Raw genomic sequence first — 19,116 nt, 5'->3', positions numbered from 1 at the left:
TTTCCCGTGCCTTTGTAGCTCACACATCCCCAAATCATTGGCGATCCACCTCTGTGTTTCACAGTAGAAATGGTGTACCTTTCATCATAGGCCTTGTTGACTCCTCTCCAAATGTAACGTTTATGGGCCACGAGGCCCATATCTATATATATATATTCGATATACAAATACACAATGGCAGTTATTCAGATCTGATCGCAGTACAAATTTGTTCTCTAAATGGGTAAAACCATGTGCACTGCAGGTGGGGTACGGCCTCATCTGGAATACTGTGTCCAGTTCTGGAGACCATATCTTCAGAAGGATATAAATACATTGGAGAGTGTACAAAGAAGGGCAACTAAAATGGTGCATGGCCTACATCACAAAACTTACCTGGATAGACTAAAAGATCTTAACATGTATAGTTTGGAGCAGAGAAGGGAAAGGGGGGACATGATAGAAATCTTTAAATATATCAAGGGTTTTAACATAGTACAGGCAGGGCCGGCGCCACCACTAGGCAGCTCTAGGCATTTGCCTAGAGCGCCGGCCACTGGAGGGCTGTAGTCCGGAGCTGGGAACCCCCCTGGATGTAGGTAAGCAGCTCCCCCGCCACCCCCAGCAACCTAGTCGGCTGCAGATGCATCTCCCCCTGTCAATTCACTTCTGGCGACAACCCTCCCGCCCAACGCCGCTGTGGAGAGACGCGGCACCCAGCAGATGAGCAGCTTCCCCTCCACCCCCAGCAAACTCAGCGGCTGCCGCATCACTACCCAACCCCTGCCAGATGCCGCTCTGGATAGACGTGGCAGGGACCCGGCAGGTGAGTGCGTTCCCCCCTACCCCCAGTAAACTCGGCGGCTGCCGCACATCTCCCGCTCTGCCCCCCGGAGCGACTGCATCCTCCATCCCCCCTCCCGCAGCGGCCGCATCATCCCCCCCGTAACAGCGCGACAGTGGGCGCCGGGGCGACCCCCCCGCCTGGGGCGACCCCCCCCCCCACCTGGGGCGCTCCGGTGCCTAGCACCGGCCCTGAGTACAGGAGGGAAATTTTCTTCAAAGGAAAAGAAGTAATAGAACACGAGGACATGCACTGAAACTGGAGGGAGGTAGGTTCAGGGGAAATGTTAGAAAAAATTACTTCACAGAAAGGGTAGTAGATAAGTGGAATACACTCCCATCAGAGGTGGTAGAGGCTAAGACAGTAGAACAATTTAAACATACCAGTAAATCTGTAGTCCGTCGGGAGGGCCAAGTTCTTATGATCCAAATCTATGCTAACTGTGCTATTTTGGTTGTGCCCCTATTAAATTGTGCACGAAACGTGGATTTTTGGGGGGTAAAGTGTGATGATGTGATTGTCCGCCCTGCCCGCATCAACGTCCACCTGCTCCTTTATGGAGAGGAGATTTTAGAGGTCTGTAAGTCTTTAGTTTAGTCTCATTCTGAACAATATATATTTACTTTTCTATTACTTGCATATAACCTTTACATGTCCGTGACCAGATAAATTCTGCTGGGTCCACAAAAACTAGCTATAATGTCCTCTGAACCCTACAGTACGTAGAAATGTCTTCTATTTACATATATATATATAATACATGTTCAGAACTTCAGATTGTCTTTGAGATGTCCAGGCCTGGTTCTTGGATCCTGTCCGGTGTCACTTAGGAATACAAGTTGTGAAGTGTACCTTCTGTGTTGTTCAGGAATTCTTCATCTGAAGATAAAAAACAAATATCAGAAGGGTCCACCCAAAGAAAACATCCAACCACATTTGTGAATGAAATTTAACTTTTTCCTGGGAGACTGTAACCAGCGGAAGGGACAGTCTACAATTAGAGGGACTGTCCCGCTGTAATCGGGACATTTGGGATGTATGTCATAGGCAGGGGTGATCAAACCAGTCCTCGAGATCTACCAACAGCCCATGTTTTCCAAATCACCTAGCTACTGCACAGCTGTAGTCATTACCAACTGTCACATTGTCAAACATGCTGCATTCATTCCTACTGCAGATCCACAGGTCGCCTGAAAAACATAAACTGTTGGTAGATCTCGAGGACAAGTTTGGCCACTGCTTTCATAGGTAATTCCTGAGAAGGGGGGCATGGTGTTTGAAGGGCTACACCTCAAAAGTGGTCAGATGTGAAGTGTATATAACGTATAAGCCACTGTCCACTGGTGTACTTACCTGCTGGTATATAGCTGGGGACATCAGTCTTCATTCGATGTAATTGGGATTCAACAAACATCCTAAAATCAATGCCTGAAGCTTTAGATGGGAAGAGGAAAAACCTGGCCGGAATTTTGTACATAGAACACATTTTCTCACAGGCAAATCCCAGGTTATAGAGGACGCTCTCTGGATCTACCTGGCACAGTGTCAGGACCTCTGAGATACTGAACAGAAGAGGAAATTGGAAGCAATTAGTAAATAGAGTATCTCCCACAGAGGATACCTGTATCTATACTAATGCTACTTTCTGCTGCATAGAACATGATTAAAACTGGGGGAATTCAACATGCTGCAATCCTGCTGCTGTGGAAATAGACATCCCAGCAGACTCCTTAAGACAGGCATGTCCAAAGTCAGGCCCGGGGGTCAATTGTGGCCCGTGCTGTCATTTCAAGTGGCCCGCAGCCTCCAGTTGGAAGCAGGCAGAGCATCAGATGAGGGAAGCACAGCACAGGACACTAAAGGTGGGGCCCCGGCGAGCGTGCCTTTACCTTGCTGTCTGCTGCAGTGAGGAGGTGCCGACCACCACAGTCAGATTTGTTTGGCGTCCTACCTCTGCTGCTGCAATCGTATATCACCTTACTCCACAATCACAGTGACAGCCCGCCACAGTCAGATGTGTTTGGCGTCCTACCCCTGCTGCTGCAATCGTATATCACCTTACTCCACAATCACAGTGACAGCAGTGTTTGGGGAGGGGGGCAGCAAGGGGAAGGCTTGCTCCCATAACATGCAGAGCGGAGGAGGGCAGCAGCGGGAGCCCAAGCATCTCCTGTCCTTGCAGTGCCTGCTTTGCCTCTCCTTCCTCTGGCTTACACAGGGGGCTGGGAAACATACAGAGAAGGGAGGGGGGCAGAGTGGGGGACATACAGTGAAGGAGGGGCAGGCTGGGGGACATACAGTGAATAAGGGCAGAGTGGGGTACATAGTGAATGGGGGTCATACAGTGAAGGAGGGTCAGGCTTGGAGACATACAATAAATGGAGGCACTGATGGACATTAAGAGAAGGAGGGCAGGCTGGGGGACAGAGTGAATGGGTGCAGAGTGGGGAACATACAGTGAATGGGGGACATACAGTAAATGAGGGGCAGGCTGGGGGAAATACTGTGAAGGGGCAGGCTGGGTGACATAGAGTGAATGGGTGCAGAGTGGGGAACATACAGTGAATGGGGGACATACAGTGAAGGAGGGGCAGGCTGGGGGAAATACTGTGAAGGGGCAAGTTGGGGGACATAGAGTGAATGGGGGAAAGGTGGGGGACCATTCTGATGTGATTAATGATTCAAAGAATGTCAGGCTGAATGGTCGGCCCCCACCCATTTACACTTCACCAAATCTGGCCGTTGTCGCAAAAAGTTTGGACACCCCTGCCTTAAGACATGCTAACACTGTGACAGGGATCCTGGGGTGTGTAGTTCCAGAGCAGCAGGTATGATAAACATATTCTGACATTTCCAGGTGATCGTTTGCGGTGAGTTGCTGTTTGCATCTTGCACTGTTGGTTCTGTTGTTGGATATAAACATGTAGGCCTATCTGTCTATAGCAGCTGTCTATTATTCTCAAACTCGGTCCTCAGGACTCCACACAGTGAACGCGGCAGGTGCACATGTGCATTCATTACTCACTGACACATTTGAAAAGGTCCGCAGGTGGAGCTAATTATTTCACTTGTGATTCTGTGAGGAGACCTGCAAAACATGTACTGTGTGGGATCCTGAGGACCAACTTTGAGAACCTCTGGTCTATAGTACATATTGGATAGTGATGCACAGTCCTGCACGAGTCAGTTGGCAATGAACAAACAGAATGCTTATGTTCGCCTGTATGGGGGTTATTCTGGTTCATTCACAAAGGCAAATTCCTTCTCAAATAGACAAAACCACGTGCACTACGGGGTGGGGGGGGGGTGGCAGATGTAACTTGTGCAGAGACAATTAGATTTGGGTGAGTTATTTTGTTTCTGTGCAGAGTAAATACTGGCTGCTTTATTCTTACACTGCAATATAGATCTCACTGTAGTAAAACCCCACCCAAATCTAATTCTCCCTGCGCGTTACATCTGCACCCCTGCAGTGCACATGGTTAAGTCCATTTGAGAAGGAATTTGCCTTTGTGAGTGAACCAGAATAAGGGCCTATGTGTGTAATTGTACACATCTGTCCAACCAGTCTTCCCCTACAATTTGTTTTATACCGACTTCATTATCAGTATGCAAGCCCTATACTTAATACATATGCACCACTTCGCATATCCCGCATTTCCACAACACCCTCAATGCCCCTCTCTGCTGGGCTGGTGGACACTGCCTGCCATCGACTGTGATTTGTATTCAGCTGTGGAATTGCCTAGCTCACTGCATGTGTTTAGTGTCCCGGTACTTGTGTACTAGCACGGCGCCCATCGCATCGCAGACCATATCGCATGCGATGGTATGCGATGTGACGTGATATCGGCCGATGTTGTACAATGGCATACAATTTTTAAACTGTATGCCATTGTATATGGCATACAATGCCATACAATGCGATGCGATTATAAATTGTATAAGCACCCTAATGGGTGCTTACAATGGTTAAATGCACCCCCACGCCACCCCCAAGTATAAACGTAAACCGAAGCGTGGCGAGTGCAGCGAGCTCGCGAGGGGCGGTGGTACGCATCCTACGACCTTTTTATACCCCACTATCCACGTCGGAGTGGAGTTGAAAATAGAAAGTGTTGCGAGCGCAGCGAGCCACCGAGCCCGAAGCGTGGCGAGCGCAGCGAGCCCGGCGAGGGGACGCGGATACCTTCACAGGTATACACGTCACCTCGCGGGCTTCACAGGTATCCGCGTCCCCTCCCCATTAGGGTGCTTATACAATTTAATATCGAATATGGGTTAAAATTGCATCGGGTGTATGGCATGCGATGCAATTCGATTAAAAAATCGGGCGACTAATTATCGGGGCGCCGTGCTAGTACACAAGTACCAGTGTCCCTTCTTTCATTCTGCTGTGTCTCTGTGGATTGGTCCTGCCATTGCTTTGGGCTTCTAAAGGATTAGGCAAGTGAGACTGAGTTGGATGATTCTCACTCCATCCTTGGAGATGCATCACCCCTATTGTGTACACATGTTAATGCGCAGTGTCAATGCGCAGTGTCAATGTGTCTTTCCGAAAACCATTACAATGAGAAAATGGTGACTATACTGTGTGTATCAGAGGTGTATTTGGACAATGTAAAATACCAGTTTGGGGCCATCACCTCTCCACCTTTGCACTTTGCAAAGTCTACTGATATATACACAGCTGCATAAACATCAGCATTGAGTACAAATCTGAATTAGGACCAACTTTGAAATTTTGGTTGGCCAGGATATTTTTATAGGGCCCCTTGGAACCTGCAGGGTCCTAGGCAGGCACCTAGGTTGCCTTTTGGAAAATCCACCTCTGGTATGTATGTACAGTATACTCTTTTTTAACATCACAGACTGCAGTGCAGAGATAATGCAAAGCCATTGGATCAAGCCAAGAAGATGTCACAATACAGTGTATATGTTTAATATGTGCAATCTGGTAAAGATCAGCTTTGTATGTCATACTGTACCTGGAACTAGTTTTAAAGGTTTTGTTAGATGTCATGCTTTCACCAAGGTACATGGTTTTGAGTCGTAGATGTTCTTGCACCACCCTGTGGACACAAGCAGAACAGCTACTGCTCTGTATTATAACATGATGGAAGTACATACTGTATAATTATTTTTTTTTTATAAAGAGATACATTTATTTTGATATAAGAAACTTCCTGCATAAGTATTAATATTTACATAAAACACCTCTACTTTTGCCACAGAGAGCTTGATTGACATGCATAACAGCCAGTGTCTAAATCTATGTGATGTGTACCCAGCCGGTATGCCGGCTCAACAGGCTGACATATCGAATCCATGGTACAAGCAAGAATTATGAAAGAAGGGCAGAGTGACATATCGCTGCATCCTTCATTTACATATACTATTGCCTCTTTGGCCATACAGTAGGACTAACTGGGCGATGTTGCTCGCTACTGCAGACAACCACTTACACACTGAGCCATAGGCATACCTCCTCACATTTGTAGTGTAAGTAAGTAAGTTTTATTTATATAGTGCACTTTCTCCAACAGGACTCAAGGCGCTTTACAGACATTAAAAATAATGCACATACTGTAATACAAACGGTTATCAGAACGAGCAACAATGGCAGTACAGATATACATCACACATACAGATGTGCACTAGATGTACTCTAATGAGGGACACGGATATGGGGATCATATAATTACTGAGCTGTGCAGCACCCAGGCAGCCATTCAGCGGCGCCACATGGTGATTGCACCAGCCAGATTGGTAGACGAGTAAAAACGGTACAGATATAGGACACTACGGGAGTGACACAGGGTACATATTTGGCTAGCAGCATAGATCCTAGGCAGCCAGTAGAACAGTACAGGATATACAGAATAAGACATAACAGCAACAGAAGAACAAAAACAGAGCACAATTAACAATACAATTCTTAGTACACAATACAGCTGAGATATAGGGAAGTGAATGAGAAGAGATGCAGGTATAGATGAGTAAGAGAGCTGTAATTGAAATGCAAGAAGAGTGCTGTGGGAAAAGAATGCCAGTGGGACTCCTGCATGCGCCGAAGGTGCGCACCCAATATTTGGGGGTGTGGCCTACAAATCATGTCACTCCCGCGAGGCCCGTTTTCACTGTTGAGGGGGCATGGCCAGCGCTGTGAGATCCTGGCCATGGCCCCCAGCCACTCTGTTACTGTTAATAGACGCTGCGTGTATGAGCTGCTGGTACCCCTGTCTGCTCCAAGCGGGATGCAGACTGTCCCAAGAAAACCTGACAGTTGGGAGGTATGAATATGCCTGATTTGTCACCCTGATTCGGACAGAAATGTGCTGATATTGTGCATACTGATATTAAAGATATGTGTTTGACTGTATACCAGTTTTATTCTGCAAAGATCTAGAAACAGATGTGAACAGAATTTCTGGAAAATCATCTTAAGCTGGTACACATTAGACAATTTTGTATATAATAATGACTGCCCCTAAATGACGGCTCCTGGATGTGGCCACTGACTATATATTTTGCAAGATTGCACAGTGTGTACAGACCTCCCAACTGTCCCAATTTTTGCAGGACTGTTCGCGTCCCAACCGGGGCTAACAGTGTACTGCGGTGGGGGGCACTGGTCATTCCTCCACAGTGGTGAAAATGGGGGGGTGGCCTCGTAGGAGTGATGCAATATTTTTAGCACATGTACCTGACCACTAGACCATGCCCTCACATTTTGGTGTGCTCTGGGAGAATTTGCGTGTTGCAGTGGCGTAACCCCTGCCAAAAAGTTTGTGGCGCAGCTCTCCCGGGATCCTCTGCAGCGTGTTTCCCCAGCGTGTGACATGATGACGTCACACGCATAATGGAGAAGCTGAAGCAGGAGAGAGGCAGAGAGACCAGCATATACTGCTGCTTCTCCTGGCTCAGACGCATCCCAGGCCGCCCCAGCACACCCATCCGCCCGCCCATCCTGTACACAGTAGCCAATAGCTGGCTCTGTGTACAGTCAATTAAATCAATGAGGGGATTTGTTGTCTCTGCCATGGCCGCACCCGGGCTGCGGCTGACTCGCCTCTGGTGCTCAGCCAGTGGGCAGCGGCAGGCAGCAGCATGTCAGTGCATCCAGCGGGTGCCGGCACCCACACAGACCCCACTGCTGCTTGCTCCCCCAAGCGGCAGCTGGGGCTGCCTTACACTAGTTACGCCACTGACATGTAGTCTGATGTGTATGCAGCTTTATAACGGAAAAGCCAGAGTTTACAAACAAATATGTATTACAACAACAACACTGAAAGCAAATGAACAGCAAGCATGAACATGGATAATTCAAGGTGATACTACCAAGAAAAATGTTTGCTGTAAATTCATTTGTATTACCTTATCCTGTTACTATGGTGAACAGATGAGAGAGTTGCTAAAGAAAAAGGAGAAAACAGACTGAATCAGAGAAAATGCTAATGTGTTAATAATAATAAAATACAGTCTATTGGAAACAAATGGATACACAGCAGATTGTGGTGTCATTTACAACTGAACAGTCATGAGACAAAGGGCCTGATTCTGGTTCACTTTCAAAGACAAATTCTCTATCTAATGGAGAAAACCATGTGTATTGCAGGTGGGGCTGGTGTAACATGTGCAGAGAGATAAGGGCCCCTAGGGCCCCTTACACTTGTGAGATTTTGTCATATTTAACCCAATTCAGATGGATTGGGACAATTTATCTGACAAAATATGATGTGCCTGTCTGACAAATCTGATGTGCCTGATGCTGTAGGACCTGGTGCACGTTCCCGTGCACATTGGGTCTAACCAAGAGATTGATCCTCCTGCACATAGGATAAATCTCAAGTCAATCAGGTCCAACTTGTCCCTCAGACTAGTTGGACAAGTGTTAGGGGGACTAGATTTGGTTGTTATTTTGTTTCTGTGCAGGGTAAATACTGGCTGCTTTATTTTTACACTGAAATATAGATATCAGTTTGAATTGCAAACCCCACCCAAATCTAACGCTCTCTGCACATGTTACATCTGTCTCCCCTGCAGTGCACATGGTTTTGTCAATTAGATAGCGAATTTCGAGCTTGAAGACCATCAAATCAACCCAATGCACCCTAACAACAAGAACAGGGTTGGCTTGATGTATTAACAAAAAATGTATAGGAAATTTTATGGTTGTATTTTCAGCTACGGAGTCCTATATGATAAAAGTATAACGCTGTCCCTCATATCTATGGGGGGGAATCCAAGTGTTGCGCACAAAGATGACCACTAGATGGTGCTGACATAGCAATTCAAGTGTTTCTCTGTTCTGCCCTTGCAGACATTACTGTTATGCTGTTTCGTCTTTGGTGGAATAGGAACTAGTTTTGTATAATTAAAGCTAAATTATTTTATGTAAAAGTAGCAATTGCATACCTCCCAACATTACAGGAGGAGAACACAATGCTCTACTCCTGGACTTTCCTCTTAATTTATGATTGCCATCACCTGTTTTTAAACAGGTTAACTAATAAGAAAGGTGCTTCACCACAGGTGATGGCAATCCTAAATTAAGAGGAAAGTCTAGGAGCAGACTTCCTGGACAGGGTCATGTTGGAAGGTATGCAATTGTAGCTTATCAAATAAGCATTAGCAAAGCCTTTATTAGCATTTTCATAGGCTCCAACTGTACCGATTTAGCCGGTACAGTACAGTTTTTTAACGGTCTGTATCGGCTAAAATCCACTGTACCGATTGTACAGGTTTTTAAAGAAACAGGTGGCTCCCCTTCATTGTATAGCAGCTGTGTCAGGCGGCGACCTGGAGAGTCCACACTTCCCCTTCACCCACCAAGAAAATCCGACCTTTGCATATCCTGCACCCGTACCCAGGGGTGCATTGCGGGTCCAGACCAGTGTGCATCCCATCATGATGTCATGAGGACACACCACGGACCCGCCTGCCCAGTGGCGGATTCAGGGGGGGGGCACCCGGGCACGTGCCCCTCCTGTCATTTATTTTGTAGCTGAGGACCAGGGCTTTCCAACGAGCCCAGCCCCGTGTCTCTAGCCCCCTGGGAACCGGAGATATCGCCTGGCAAACCTGTAAAGTTTTTTCCCCATAGGATAATATGGGACACGTCAATTCCGACCCCCACCCGGTTCCGACGGCTGCCAGTTCCGCCCATCACAGAAGCTTGTCGTTGACTTCCTTCAATTCCAAATCGCTGGGCCTTCAATATGATACCAGCATGGTCCAAATCGGTCCCAGAGATATTGCGTGTAAACCGATTTTTTTACTTTTGAAATGTAATTTCATTTCTGTTCATGTTCTTTGAGGGCAGATTACTCTGGAACCAAACGTTCCAGTTTCACTGGACCAAAATCATTCAAAGCCTACTCAAAAGTTCTTCAAAATAATACTTTTCTCATGTAAATGGGTCAGTTGGTTCCGAAGATATAGCCGGTTAAATGAGATAACTGGTTATAGGGGGGGAGGGGTGGTTTTCTCTCCCCCTCACACCAGAAAATGCAGGGACTAGGCTGGTGTAAAAGGGGCCAACCTGGGAATGCATTTTCTGGTGTGAAAGGGGTATTATTTCAAATAGCCGGGACCTGCAGTGCTCTGAATACAGCCAGGCTCTGCCACTGTCGGCGGCTGTCCCCCATTTACCTCGAGCATGTATTCCCCCTTGGCAATGAGCATGTATTCCCACATGGCAATGAGCATGGAACCTCTGGCAATGAGCATGGAACTCTTGGCAATGAGCATGTTGAGAAGCAGCACTTATGTAGCATCATTTTTAATAGGCATTATGGTGTTTGGCATAACACATAATGGACATAATGGCGTGTAACTTAACGTGTAATGGACATTATGGTGTAAATGTTTAATGCGAGCCTTTGGTGGACAATGTCCCTGTTTATGAAGTGTATTGTGAATTTTGGCTTAATCTGTGTGGCATTATGTAAATTCTGGCTCAATCCTTGTGGCATTATGTAAATTTTGTCTCAATCCGTGTGGCATTATGGGAATTTTGGCTCAATCCATGTGGCATTATGGGAATTTTGGCTCAATCCATGTGGCATTATGTGAATTTTGGCTCAATCCGTGTGGCATTATGTGAATTTTGGCTCAATCCATGTGGCATTATGTGAATTTTGGCTCAATCCGTATGGCATTTTATGCATTTGGCTCAATCCGTATGGCATTATGTGAATTTTGACACAATCCATTTGGCATTATGTGAATTTTGGCTCAATCCGTGTGTGTTATTATGTAAATTTTGGCTCAATCCATTTGGCATTATGTGAATTTTGACACAATCCATGTGGCATTATTTGAATTTTGGCTCAATCCATGTGGCATTATGTCAATTTTGGCTCATTCCATTTGGCATCATGTGGAAGGGGCAAGTATAATGGGGTCTAGTATTTTGTTGCATAATGTGTAGAAGTTGTATATGGTGTTGACACGCCCCCTTTTCCGGAGTGCGCCTTTGGCGCGCGCACAACTACATCCTTCACTTTTGTTGCCATGGTGGGCCTGCGTACTTTAAATGCCAGGGCCTATTTTTTATTCCATTACCACCCTCTCCTGCCGCTCTCTTAGCATGTACACTGGCACCACTAACACCGCCCCTCCCCACCCAAACCCTTTTTTATCATGGTGCCCCCCCTGTCATTTTATCCTGGATCCGCCCCTGCGCCTGCCAGTGGCGTAACTATAGTCCCGCAGCCCCCGCGGTGGTGGGGAGGCGCTAGGCAGGTGTGGGCGCCTGGGGGGTCTGCGGGACTATAGTTACCACCTGGTCCCGGCTCCCGACTCCTGCCCTCCCCCTCCTTACCCCATTGCTGCCGGCGCCGCTGCCTCTAACCTGACACGCAGATCTGTGACGGGCGGTCCCCGGCTCCGGCTGCAGTGCTAATATAATAAGAGACACTCGGAAAATGGCTGCCCCCATAATGCTGTATGGGGGCAGACATTTTCCGAGTGTCTGTTATTATATTAGCACTGCAGCCGGAGCCGGGGACCGCCCGTCACCCGACATAGATCTGCGTGTCGGGTTAGAGGCAGAAGCGCCGGCGGCAATGGGGACGGGTAAGGAGGGGGTTAATATTTCGGGGGGCGCCCGAAATGTCCAGCGGGGGGGCGCAAAAAAAGTAGTTACGCCCCTGCCGCCTGCAAACCCTGTCTGTGCACGCTTTTTCTGGACAGCGGCCGTGTTGTGTGGGAATGGAGCTATAAGAAGGTGAGGGAAAGAGCGCTACCTGGGCTGGGGGTTGTGAATCCTATTACACTCCCCACACCTAGGTCTAGCATCACTGGCCCAAGTGCTGCCTTCACTCAGTGTAGGAGCTGCTGGATGAGCATCAGTGTCCACACCCCTTATACCACTGGCCATGCCCCCATATCCATGGCCACGCCCCCTGTACCGATTTATATTTGCAAAATGTTGGAGGGTATGCATTTTCATTTACTTATACACAATACAGCCAAATCTTTATCATCTCTATTGTTTTATTTTCATTGCAACAGGGTATGTAAGCTTGTGTGCACAAACTTCCTGGTGCAATTTGTTCAGGCTTTTCAGCATGATCATTTTATATTCCCATTTTAAAAAAAATGTTCTTTTAAATTGTTACCATTAACAGTATTCTTATTTTTAGATTTTACCTTCAGCTCCAAGAATAAAGTCATCTTCCAAGCTGTTTCCTTTGCTGTAGGACCCTGTAAACAACACATACTGTATGTATTTTTATGTATTACTATTACTTTGAAATGTAGTATATTAAAATTGTGCCACCACCTACAACATTCATCCTAATAGCCCCTCCCTTAACCAGACCTCCAGGTGTTTTCTACTTCCTGGTGGACTAAGCCAAAGCAGATTTATCAATCACAAAATTCAGCCAAAATTGGCAGCAGAGAAAATTTTTCACAAAAAGTCAATGGCACAAAGATTCCAGTAAAGAAATCAGAAACTGTTTAGAGGTTAACTAGCAAAATAGCAATTTGATCCTACAGTTGTGCTCATTAGTTTAGAATAATTAGCGATTTTCTGGCCATTTGACAGAGAATATGAATGATAACTCACAAACTTTTCTTTCATTCATGGTTAGTAGTTGGGTGAAGCCATATTGGGGGAAATTTACTAAAGGAAATTTGTAAAAAAAAATAAGTGTATTTGTATCCAGAAATACACTTATTTTTTGACATTTACTATCCCGAAAATACGGCAATTCATATTCGTATTGATGTGCTATCAATAGAAATACGAATTGCCGTATTTTTGGGATAGTAAATATCAAAAATAAGTGTATTTCTGGATACAAATACACTTATTTTTTACAAATTTCCTTTAGTAAATTTCCCCCTAATTGTCAAACAACTGTGTTTACTCTTTTTAAATCATAATGACAACAGAAACTACCCAAATGTCCCTGATCAAAATTGTACATACCCTGGAGATTTTGGCCTGATAACATGCACACAAGTTTACACAAACAGGTTTGAATGGCTACTAAAGGTAACCATCCTCACCTGTGATCTGTTTGCTTGTAATCAGTGTGTGTGTATAAAAGGTCAGTGAGTTTCTGGTCTCCTGAAAGACCCTTGCATCTTTCATCCAGTGCTGCACTGAGGTGTCTGGATTCTGAGTCATGGGGAAAGCAAAATAATTGTCAAAGGATCTGCAGGAAAAGGTAATTGAACTGTATAAAACAGGAAAGGGATATAAAAATATATCCAAGCAATTGAGGATGCCAATCAGCAGTGTTCAAACTCTAATTAAGAAGTGGAAATTGAGGGATTCTGTGGAAACCTAATCACGGTCAGGTAGACAAACAAAAATTTCAGCCACAACTTCCAGGAAAATTGTTCGGGATGCAAAGAAAAATCCACAAATAACTTCAGCTGAAATACAGGACTCTCTGAAAAAAAATGGTGTGGCTGTTTCAAGATGCACAATAAGGAGGCATTTGAAGAAAAATGGGCTGCATGATCGAGTCGCCAGAAGAAAGCCATTACTACGCAAATTCCACAAAGCATCCCATTTACAATACTCCAAACAGCACAGAGACAAGCCTCAAAACTTCTGGAACAAAGTCATTTGGAGTGATGAGACCAAAATTAAAATTTTTGGCCACAACCATAAACGTTACATTTGAAGAGGAGTCAACAAGGCCTATGATGAAAGGTACACCATTCCTACTGTGAATCACGGAGGTGGATCGCTGATGTTTTGGGGATGTGTGAGCTACAAAGTAGAGATGTGCAGATCCGGATTTACCTGGAGTTACCTGGATCTCAAAACGGGATCTTATTGGCTAGCAAACATATGTTACAGCATAGCCAATAAGATCCCGTTTTAAATTCCGGGTAAATCCGGATCTGTACATCTCTACTACAAAGGCACTGGAAGTGGAAACTTGGTGAAAATTGATGGCAAGATGAATGCAGCATGTTATCAGGAAATACTGGTGGAGAATTTGCAGTCATCAGCCCAGAAGCTGCGCATGGGACGTTCCAGCGTGACAATGATCCAAAACACAAAGTCAAGTTGACCTGTCATTGGCTACAGCAGAATAAAGTGAAGGTTCTGGAGTGGCTGTCTCAGTCTCCTGACCTCAATATCATTGGGCCACTCTGGGGAGATCTCAAAAATGCATTTCATGCAAGAGGGCCCAAGAATTTACAGGAACTGGATGCTTTTTGCCAAGAAGAATGGGCACCTTTACCATCTGAAAAAATAAAGAGCCTCATCCACAACTCCCACAAAAGACTTCAAGCTGTCATTGATGTTAAACGGTAGCAATACACTGTATTAAGAACTGGGGTATGTAAACTTTTAATCAGGGTCATTTGGGTAGTTTCTGTTGTCATTATGATTTAAAAAGAGTAAACGCAGTTGTTTGACAATAAATGGCTTCCCCCAACCACTAACCAGGTGTGAAAGAAAAGTTTGTGAGTTATCATTCATATTCTCTGACAAATGTTCAGAAAATCACAAATTCTGCTAGGGTTATCAATACCGATATTTATATGATCAAAGAACAATAAGTGAAAAGCGTAGGTTACGTATTATGTCCGTAACCTGCGTACCCTTTATTCCTAGCTACATGCGAACAAAAACGTAGCGCAGCGTAGCGTACCTTTATCGTGTATTGTACACGGAAGAACCAAAGTATTAATAAGAGATCCCTTTGCAGTACTTTGTCTCTAATCTGCGAATACACCTTTAAGGACAATGTCCGTAATATACCTTATCGCTAGATGCGAATAAGAGACGAGACCACAGTATAAAGGTGAGGAGATAGAAACTCCGTAAATGATGTATTTAGTCCCTAATGGACAAAAGGGGATTACAGAAAATAGGAAAAACACAGTTTAACACGTAATGCAGTTGTCTAACAATGAATATACTACTCAAGCTCTTCTAGGGAAAGAAAACAGGCACAGGATACAACCAGCCAACAATACAATAAAAGTAAGTACAGTGAATGCAACCGTTTACCGTCTCATCAAATATGCGCAGCGCAGTCCGGTCGGAGCTCGCTATATTCAGGTTGAACTATAGCCCGGTCAATGGTCAGGGGAAAGAAGCTGTGCCGAAGTGACCGAGGCCGCCCTGGGTCACCTAACTTATAGGGTCAGAAGGGGGAGGTTAAAGGCCACTCCTATTGGTTAGGGTTCGTATGTCAAGTCTTCTGTGATTGGGGCAAAGTATTGCACCTGGTTCGGATAGGTGCAGGGGGAGTGAACTTTGGAGTCCTTTGTCTGTTGGCATCGTCGTCAGGGGTCGTAAATAGCAGTAAGAACCGGTTATAACTAGATTCTTTTGTAATACACATTTTAACAGAAACAGTCTTGGGAATATGGATTTTGTCCGTAATTATCGGACCGTATGAATTGCGATTTATTCGCAATGACCGGAATACTGCGCATGAGAAACGGAACGTAACGGTACCAAACATTATACAGACGGAAGTATGTAATGCTGAATAGTCTATGTGTAGTGCTCTAAACCTTTAACTATATTTTATTTGGTGTAAATATGGTATTATGAATTTATGTGGAATAGTATGGCTGCGCTTCTGGTCCACTTTGTCACACAGACTCGGATATGGATACTTTATTTGCGCAACTCTGCGAACCAAAATGGCGGCCATACCATCCTAAAATGGCGTGTGTGCAACTCGACTTTAACAGGGTATGTAAACTTATGAGCACAACTGTATAAGACTATACATGTTGTAACATCTCTACTTATACATATATTGAAAATAAGACAATAGGCCATATTCTCTAAGCTTCAAAAGTGATAAAATGGAGAGTGATAAACAGCAGGCCAATCAGCTCCTGTCTGACATTTTTCAAACACAGTCTGTGACATGGCAGGTAGGAGCTGATTGGCTGGCTGTTTATCACTCTCCATTTTATCACTTTTGAAGCTTAGAGAATCTGGCCCTTTGCCTTATACACATTATGCAACACAATAGTAGACCCACTTTTTTGTCCTGAATATTGACACAGTTGACATGGACACCGTAACGTTGCACCACGTCCCCTAGCGTGCTTCGGGCACGGTGCCTCACTGCGCTCATCACACTATTTTATTCTCCCTCTATGCCCTAGTAGATGGTAGGGTATGAAATACTGCCTGCGGCACGTCGGCTCAAAAGAAAGTGAAAAACCCTTTTGACTGTTGACCTTCACCATGTCAACCTAATGCATGTGTCGACCTAATGACCCTGTTGCCCTAACCCCATGTTGATCTCCAGAGGTGTTGACCTTGGTGCAGGTCGACCTTCAGTGGTGGACCCAATGCATATCGCCCTTCCTCTTGTCGACCTAAGGACTGTATACCCTGCTTCTGATGTAGCAGAACCTGTTGAGCGCAAAATACTGATATAATCAGAACTTTGTGCAACTGCACCTGAATTATCTCCATATAGCCTAAAGGTGCCCATACACTTTGCGATAAGCAGCGCGCCATGCGACGAGTTATCGGGTGGGTCGCATCGCATCGGATCGCACGCGTGCGTTTTGCATGCGATTTGCGTGCAGTGTGATCTGTGGGCAGTACAAAAATTATGTGCAGCCTATACTTTTTGTACTGTGCGATGCGATGCCTGCTTATTGCAACGTGTATGGGCACCTTTACTGACACTCTAATTAGTATATGGTAGTAATATTGCAGATGGGGCCACCATCTGCATATATGACTAAAGGCCCCCGTACATAGAGGCGATTTGGTCCGATTGCAACCAATCGGCCCTTAAATCGGACCAAATCGCCTCTCCCTGACATGCAGTAGGGTCCGATGCGCGGTCCCGTGCGCATCGGACCCGACTAGGTGGTCGGACCGGCTGGCCGTCCGACCACCCGTTCTGGGGCGGGTGGGAAGCAGGGACGCATGCGATCCATCACAGCGGATCGCATGTGTCCCTGCCGCCGGGAAGGTCCCGGCAGCTCACACAGTTGGGTGTCCGTACACTGCTGCGAGACGTCGCAGGCAGTGTATGGGCACCTTTAGAAACAGGCCCATAATGCACATATGGCCTTACTATCAGTCATAATGAAGAATGTATTTGTGCATTTCAGGAACTGGATGTATTCTACAAAACTGAACTCCTAAATAAAAATACATTGTTATATAAACTGTGACATGCAGGATTATCTCTAGAAGATGTATGGCCAGATAGTGATAATAAACCAGAAAGGAAGCATAGTAGATAGAGTAACAAGAAGATCTACCCTGGGAGTATTCTACAGTGTAGTTACAGTTACAGGAAACAAAGAGGATATACTGTATGTCACCAGCCTTTATCAGTATAATAACATTATGTGGGGACCATAGCAACAAAGCCACAAGGCTCATTTGTTATTATTAAACATAGGGCCTGGTTAATGTATGTAAATGTACCCACACATTAGGGCAATTTCACTGCAAATAGTTCACAACCGCGATCCGATGTGCACTGCCGCAGATCATTAGCTGGATCTTCTGATCTGATCTGCTGCAGGGAAGATTCAGCTAAAGACATGTGGGACTCGGGTATTCGGGAGTTGGGGCGCTCTTTCGCTTGGGTGTTTGGGCTCTTGAGTGCGTTCGGGCAGGTTCCGGCTGCATTCAGGCTCTCGGTTGTTCGGGCCAGTTTGGGCACATTCGGATGCTCGCATATTTGGGCACTTGAGCACATTTGCACTTTTGGGTATTTGAGAGTCATTAATTTGGGAGTCGGGTATTTGTACATGCTCGAGAACTCAGGTATTGGGCATTCAAGTGTTTCAGTGTTTGGGCTTCCAGGCTATTGGAGGGGGGTAGCAGTGGTGGGGGTGGGGTTTGCGGTGAACTGGGTACAGTCGCCGGGGTTAAGTGAGGGGGGCACACACCTACATGTCAGTGGCATCCACAGAAATCTTCCACCAAAGGGGTCGAAATATTTTGTCCAGGACTGACTGGGATTTCAAGGGAAATCTTCAGATAAAGTAAGTAAAGCAAAAAACAAAAAAACAAAGCAAGCATCTGTGCAAAACCATGATGCACTACAGGGGGGGCCATATCTTCTTTAATGCCAACATCAGACATCTCCACATGCCTATCAGACCTCCCCAACGCCTCTCACATCTCTCCATTTACATTTGTAGCCAGAGTGCAGGGGAATTAGGTAGTGCACACTCACTTACTCCTTCTCCTCTTCCTCTGATTGGTTGTGCTGTGTAACCTCAATATGCAAATAAGTCTTAAGGAGACATCTCAAACCTTTGAGGGCCAGATGTATCAAGCTTCACAAATTGATAAAATGGAGAGTGATAAACAGCCAGCCAATCAGCTCCTACCTGTCATGTTACCGGCTGGGTTTGAAAAATAACAGGTAAGAGCTGATTGGCTTGTTGTTTATCATTCCTCACTTTGGGCCTTATTTTGGTTCATTCTTTCTGACAAAATCCTTCTTAGATGGGCAAAACCATGTGCACTGCAGGTGGGGCAGATGTAACATGTGCAGAGAGAATTAGATTTGGGTGGGGTTTTACTTCAAAGTGAGATCTATATTGCAGTGTAAAAATAAAGCAGCCAGTATTTTCCCTGCACAGAAACAAAATTATTCACCCAAATCTAATTCTCTCTGCACATGTTACATCTGCCCCCCTGCAGTGCACATGGTTTTGCCCATCTAAGAAGGATTTTGTCAGAAAGAATGAACCAAAATAAGGCCCTTTATCACTTTGGGAAGCTTGATACATCTGGCCCTGAGAGAGATAAATTGGAGTAGTTGCTGAAAGCAACCAATCATTCTAAAGACTGT

The 19,116-nt window shown here is 45.5% G+C and overlaps 1 protein-coding gene across 1 annotated transcript in view; it reads right to left on the bottom strand.

The window, feature by feature from the left end:
• Nucleotides 1-995: 995 nt before the first annotated feature.
• TESPA1 (thymocyte expressed, positive selection associated 1) overlaps nucleotides 996-19,116 on the bottom strand; it is a 33,260-nt gene continuing 15,139 nt past the window's right edge. The window contains exons 5-9 of the mRNA XM_083171256.1: nucleotides 12,482-12,535; nucleotides 8,201-8,237; nucleotides 5,812-5,895; nucleotides 2,177-2,385; nucleotides 996-1,702 (exon numbers count right to left, since the gene is read on the bottom strand). Coding sequence (XP_083027382.1) covers nucleotides 1,650-1,702; nucleotides 2,177-2,385; nucleotides 5,812-5,895; nucleotides 8,201-8,237; nucleotides 12,482-12,535 — 437 coding nt within the window. The 3' untranslated portion in view covers nucleotides 996-1,649. The remainder of the gene's footprint in view (nucleotides 1,703-2,176; nucleotides 2,386-5,811; nucleotides 5,896-8,200; nucleotides 8,238-12,481; nucleotides 12,536-19,116) is intronic.

The sequence above is a fragment of the Crinia signifera genome, chromosome 2 (genome assembly GCF_055691185.1).
Source record: "Crinia signifera chromosome 2, ASM5569118v1, whole genome shotgun sequence".
NCBI classification, from domain to species: domain Eukaryota; kingdom Metazoa; phylum Chordata; class Amphibia; order Anura; family Myobatrachidae; genus Crinia; species Crinia signifera.
The sequence above is the reverse complement of the archived record's forward strand: the minus strand, read 5'-3'. Positions and strand labels throughout refer to the sequence as shown.